General features: G+C 34.4%; 1 protein-coding gene across 1 annotated transcript; it reads left to right on the top strand.

Annotated features, from left to right (window-relative positions):
• Positions 1-716: 716 nt before the first annotated feature.
• Positions 717-5,694, top strand: LOC113708581 (protein NRT1/ PTR FAMILY 2.6). The gene is made up of 4 exons (XM_027231072.2): positions 717-940; positions 1,083-1,300; positions 3,821-4,362; positions 4,699-5,694. Exons 1-4 carry the CDS (start codon positions 847-849, stop codon positions 5,513-5,515), a joined length of 1,671 nt encoding a protein of 556 aa, XP_027086873.1. The 5' UTR covers positions 717-846; the 3' UTR covers positions 5,516-5,694.
• Positions 5,695-6,000: the final 306 nt, after the last annotated feature.

Genomic DNA, 6,000 nt, shown 5'->3' with positions numbered 1-6,000 from the left:
AAGTCTATATTTGGTAGGGAAGAAATAGGAATAACAAAAAAAATGAACATACCAAACAGTAGGAGTAGCGGAGGTAAAAGGTCTATTGTCCATGTTTCTCTTAAAAAAAAAGAGATGGTCATGAATGATGATTTTTTGACAAATGAAGAAAAGAAATATCCATTCCCATGCAAGAAAAACATACATTCAGTTAATTATAGAGGAAAAAGAAAAAGATACATTGACTGAGTGGAAAAGGCAGAGAAAATTAGGATGAAGGAAAAAAAAGAAGAAAAAAGCAAAATATTGGATTAAAGAGTTAAAATTAATGAAGGAGGAAGTGACATTATAAATCAGTTAATTATTGCAATACCTCTCCATGATCAATAATAATCACCTAAAAAAATAGTAAGAAAATAATCTTAATATAATTAATTATAAAGAAAAAATTTTAAGGGAAAAAAAGATGAAGAAAAAAGAGGGAGATGAGGGTTGAAAGTAGAGGAAGAAAGAGAAAGAAGACAAGAATTGGGAGGAGAAATATTTATGATTTTTTTGTTGATTAAAGAAAATAGTCAACTAAAAATAAAAACTACCACTTATCAAAAGAAGAGGTTATACACATGACAAAAGAGAGGTTACTGCACAGTAACCTCTCACTCTTTCAATATCCAAGGTTGATACATATTGCCTAAAGTCGTCTTTGTACCCATACGTTTAAAGTTGTCTTTGTGCCCCATGAGTTAGGCACTACTGCACATATGTAAAACGACTAGCATGACCAATATTTAATGTCACACCATTAATAGCAGCAGTAGCCACCGAATTGCATAGTTTGCATTTAGTAGCAGGCAGCAGCCTCCAATCATGGACAGGATCTCATCTTCCGCTGAAGGAGAAGCCCAGCTTCCAACTTGTAATCGCAGGCAAGGCGGTTGGATCACCTTTCCTTTCTTCATAGGTAAATAATAAACTTCTCTCTTATAAGTTTTACTGCTATATTACTTAAAATTTTTTTTTTGAGTTGGGAGCTAAAACCATTTTTAAAATAAAAATAAATTAATTTGGTGTAATTATAAATTTATTTGAAACCATACGCGCAGCAACAATGGGAAGCTTGATGCTAGCAGGAGGAGGATGGATGAGCAACCTTGTGGTTTATCTGATAGACAAGTTCAATATCAAGAGCATTGATGCTACTCAGATTATCAATGTCATCAATGGCTCCACCAGTTTGTTTCCGGTTGTCGGTGCAATTCTTGCCGATTCGTTTCTCGGTTGCTACACAGTTATCTGGATTTCGGCTTTTGTCTCTTTGCTGGCACGTAATTCATTGCCTAAGTCTTTGCTCTTTTATTCATTTCTCCCGGGAAAAATGTCAAATTTCATCCTTAAACATTTTTACTAGAGCCGATTTAATCCCTTTTTTTTTTTTTTTTTTTTTTGGCCAAAGGGACTAAATCGACTCTAGAAAAAATATTTAGGGCTGAAATTGGTCATTTTCCCTTTCCTCTGCACTGCATGTTCTTGATTAATTTTGCTTGCTAGTGAATTTGATCTTTCAATACTTTTAGTGATGCGTTGAGGAAAAAAAAAACTTTTAGTGATGAAATCAATACTAACTTATGGTCGCTGTAATTACTTTCTATTGCACTCCACCATTGGTGTTTGGATTATAGTTTTCTATATATATAAAAAATTATGCTCTCCATAACACGTTTTTCAATCACTTTTTTATCTCATATATATCAAATTACTATAATATATTTTTTTAGTAAAATTTTAAAAAATAGCAATCCAAATTGGATTACTTAAACATTAACTATGTTAGAGCAGATAATTATAAAGATGTATTTGATCATATCTTGCTAATCAGAGTGAATGAGTCGGTGGGTGAGTAAAGGATATAGATCAGAATTTTCCTGCCTGATGAGCGATGAGTGAAAGCCTCGAGTAAAGCATTTGAGCTTTTGGCGGGTAGGTGATCGCAACAGATCTTCTGTCTCACTTTCCATGCCACTCTCTATCCCATTTTTTAGTATATTGCTATTTTTCCTTCATAAATATTTTATTTAATTTTTTTTTGTTTTCTTAAAGTCCAACAACTATTAATTGAATAATACACAAAATTTAACAAACTCAAAAAATCAAAATACACAAAAAATTAGTTTTTTAATGAATTTTCTATTATATATTGTCTTTTGAGATTGTTGTATTTATATTTTACACAGTTAATAGTTGTTGGATTTCAAGAAAACAAAAAAGAATTAAAATATGATATTTATGAAAGATAAATAGTAATATAATAAAAAATGGGACAGAGAGTGAGACAGAAGATCCGTTGTGATAAGCGATTAACAGATTGTGTGATTCTAAATTCTTTTAAGGCGGCCATACCAAAAAGATTATGACATATTCCCTTAGCTACTCCGTTCCACTTAATTTTCTTTCTTTTTTTAAGACTGTTTTTTTTAAAGCCTTTTCTCCTCCTCTTTCTTTTTTGAGGCCAATGTTATTAAATTGTGCAATTTTGTTATTACTTTTCTTTTGATCTTTGGATTAATATACTAAAAAATGATTTTTTTGAGAAAATTTTGACATTCAATATATGCAAAACATTTAAACGGCGAAAAATGAGTTAAGATTGTGAAAAAATTTGCAATGATTGCACAAATAATGAAACATCGGAGTCAATCTTCAAAAATGTTTTAATGATTTTTAAATTAATTTTATTAAGGTATGATGGAGAGAAGTTTTGTCCAATAGAATGGAGAGGAGCCTAATCCGTTTTAAAATATATCCTAATTCAACTGTGACAGTATTGGAGGAGAAATCATGTATCACTCTTTAGTTCTATGCAAGAAGTCCCAACTAGTAGACAATTTAAGATAATTGAAGAGTTTAGATTAGGACATCTGATTCAACTGCGATAATACTGGATGAGAAATTATCTCTCACTCTTTATCAAATGGCCACTAGTTCTATGCAAGAAGTCGTGTTTAGATTAGGACGTCGATGGATACACTCAAAATTTAAGTTATCTATACTATAGAGTTGATTTATTTGGCAGATGCATTCAATATTTTATTGGGACAGAAGGATTACTATGAAAAGTGATTGTATTAAGTAAAACATATTTTAAAAAAAATCAATGGTGATATAGAGCACTATTTTAATGACTCAAATTCATTAGTTACCTTTCAATTGCAAGCGAAACATCCCGCAAACTAGACTGCGCTTCATTTTCCAAGACTCTAAGACCCTGTTTGATAACTTAATTCAGCACTTAAATTTAATGGATTCAGATCTTAATATGTTCAAACGTGTTTGATAATAAAAAATTGAACATCTAAATTAATCAAATGACACTGAATTTTTTAGGCAAAACTTGTTCTAAAAAATAAGTGATAAGAGGATGTGAATGTGATATACTCTTAACTTATCACTGAATGTGATATATGCTCAAATGTATTTGATTTAATACTTAACAATTCAATAACTTAATGGATTCAGATTTCATATTTCAGTTTTCAAATTTCAGTTTTATCAAACGCACCCTAATAGATATGTATATGTATGTAAACCTTAAATACTTCCTTGTCTTCCTTAAAAAGAAGGGAAAACTACTCTTTTTTCTAATTATATGTGCCGCACTCTCTTTTCTGAAGAAAAGTAGATAATTACAGTAATTCAACCAATACAAGAAGAACATATGAAAAAATAGATATTATACCTGGCCCTCATTAATATTACAGCTCTCCTTTAACAAAAATTTATTCGATTTCCACTAATTTCTAGCAAAGCTAAGAGTAATAAATTTCACCCTTGTGAATTTCTGCAGGGCATAATCCTTTTGGTCCTAACCGCTACAGTTGATTCAATGAAGCCTCAACCGTGTCATCTTAATGCTTCAAGCTTCTGCACACCCCCATCTACACTCCAATATGCAGTCCTATATACTGCTTTAACTCTAGGCTGTATAGGAGCAGGGGGAACTCGTTTTACACTGGGCACCATGGGAGCCGATCAATTTACCGAGCCCAGAGAACAAGGAGTTTATTTTAATTGGTATTTCTTCACCATGTATACCAGTGCTGTCACAGCCAGCACTGCCATTGTGCTGGTTGAAGATAGTGTGAGTTGGGCCTGGGGCTTTGGTATATGTGTGGTGGCAAATATTCTGGGCTTAGCCCTTTTCTTGGTTGGCAGCCCTTTCTACAGATACGTTAAGCCTGAAGGGAGCCCATTCACAGCCTTGGCCCGTGTTATTGTTGCAACTATCCGGAAATGGAAGGGCCCACTTTCTCCCAACTCCGACGATTATTATTATGGGCCTGGTGGGGAGTTCAAGACGGAGCTAGCAACTCCAGCTGAAAGCTTGAGGTAGAAATTTTCCACTTAAAAAAAATCTGTAGACTCTGCAACAAATGGTTAATTTGTAGCTGATGAGATGATGCGAAAAGTCACCCACCCAAAAAAAAGGGACAAAAACAAAATTTCCTTTTGTTTCTCCTCCTGGAAAACAACGGATAGAGGCATTAACGGAGATGAAGCTGGTTAAAAATTTTTGTAACTGTCATTTCACGCTTTTTGGTGTAACACTATCATGAATCATACTACTGTTTCTGAGGTAATGAACCAAATGTGGTGCTTGACAGGATTTTTAGCTAATAAAGATTGATAATTTGATCTCCATCATTCCCTGTTTGAGCCTTGCAGGTTCTTAAATCGTGCTGCATTGAGAAGTGAAGGTGACATCAATCCAGATGGTTCAATTGCAAAAATTTGGAATCTCTGCACAATCCAAGAAGTAGAAGATCTAAAATCCTTGATTAGGATTTTCCCACTATGGTCAAGCAGCATATTTTTGTCCACACCTATTGGTATACAACTCAGCTTAACAACCCTCCAGGCCCTGATCGTGGACCGTCACTTGGGACCTCATTTCCAAGTCCCCGTTGGGTCGGTTTTGGTCGTTGCCCTAATCTCTACTTCAATTTGTCTGAGTTTTTTTGACAAATTTCTTTGGCCAACATGGAAGAAATTAATCGGCAGACCCCCAAAACCGCTTCAAAGGATAGGAGTTGGTCACGTGCTTAATATTTCAGCCATGGCCATTTCAGCAATGGTTGAGGCCAAGCGACTTAAGATGGCGAAATCTCACCAAAATATGTCAGTCCTATGGCTAATGCCACAACTGGTGATGGTGGGAGTTGGAGAAGCATTTCATTTTCCAGGACAAGTTGGGTTCTACTATCAAGAATTTCCTACGTCTCTGAAAACCATTTCTACTGCCATGGTATCATTGCTCATTGCAGTTGCTTTCTATTTGAGCACTGCGCTGATCCACTCGGTTCGAAAGACCACAGGATGGTTACCAGACAATATAAACAATGGAAGACTTGACTACGTGTATTGGATGCTGGTTGTGATTGGAGTTCTTAACTTCGGTTACTATATTTTGTGTGCAAGATTGTACAAACATCCCAGGGCTGAGACACAGGAGGATGATAACAGTGTTGGTTCCCCCAAGTGATGTTTCTATAATCATGTTTGTAGTAAGATATGCTATACTTTTTTGGATGGTTGCATCAACTATGAAATCTTTGGTTTTCCTCTTCCTAAAAGCCGTGTATTTGAATATTCTATGGAGATAGTATTATATGTATTTTGTTTGTCGTAGCTAGTACGACAGGAAAATTCGTTTACCAAAAATCCGTTCAAGTCATCAAAAAGGTAAGCGAGAAACCATCATCGGTTCTTTAAAAAAAATGAGGTAATAGCAAAGGAATTTTTAACCTCCTAAAAGGTTGGCTATTCCAATCTCTTTAATTATAACATAGCTTACGATAAATTCTTGCAAATGTCGCTGCGATCCTTACTTTTTGGCCCTAAACAAAGTTAAAGATTAATCTTTGCTTCAAATATTATCTACGTCGCAATATTTGCACAAGTCAAAGAAATCTGAATTCGGTTTAGACAGACGGGATCTAGCTAGTTGTCCTATATATGTTAACATCA

The sequence above is a fragment of the Coffea arabica genome, chromosome 1e (genome assembly GCF_036785885.1).
Source record: "Coffea arabica cultivar ET-39 chromosome 1e, Coffea Arabica ET-39 HiFi, whole genome shotgun sequence".
In the NCBI taxonomy this organism is placed as follows: domain Eukaryota; kingdom Viridiplantae; phylum Streptophyta; class Magnoliopsida; order Gentianales; family Rubiaceae; genus Coffea; species Coffea arabica.
This window is presented reverse-complemented; position numbering and strand designations above follow the sequence as displayed.

Excerpts from the sequence above, each read along its gene's own strand:
- LOC113708581 (XM_027231072.2), top strand. The coding sequence starts at position 847 with ATGGACAGGATCTCATCTTCCGCTGAAGGAGAAGCCCAGCTTCCAACT. Across the intron at positions 1,301-3,820 it reads CGGCTTTTGTCTCTTTGCTG|GGCATAATCCTTTTGGTCCT; the intron begins GCACGTAATTCA and ends GAATTTCTGCAG. Across the intron at positions 4,363-4,698 it reads ACTCCAGCTGAAAGCTTGAG|GTTCTTAAATCGTGCTGCAT; the intron begins GTAGAAATTTTC and ends TGAGCCTTGCAG.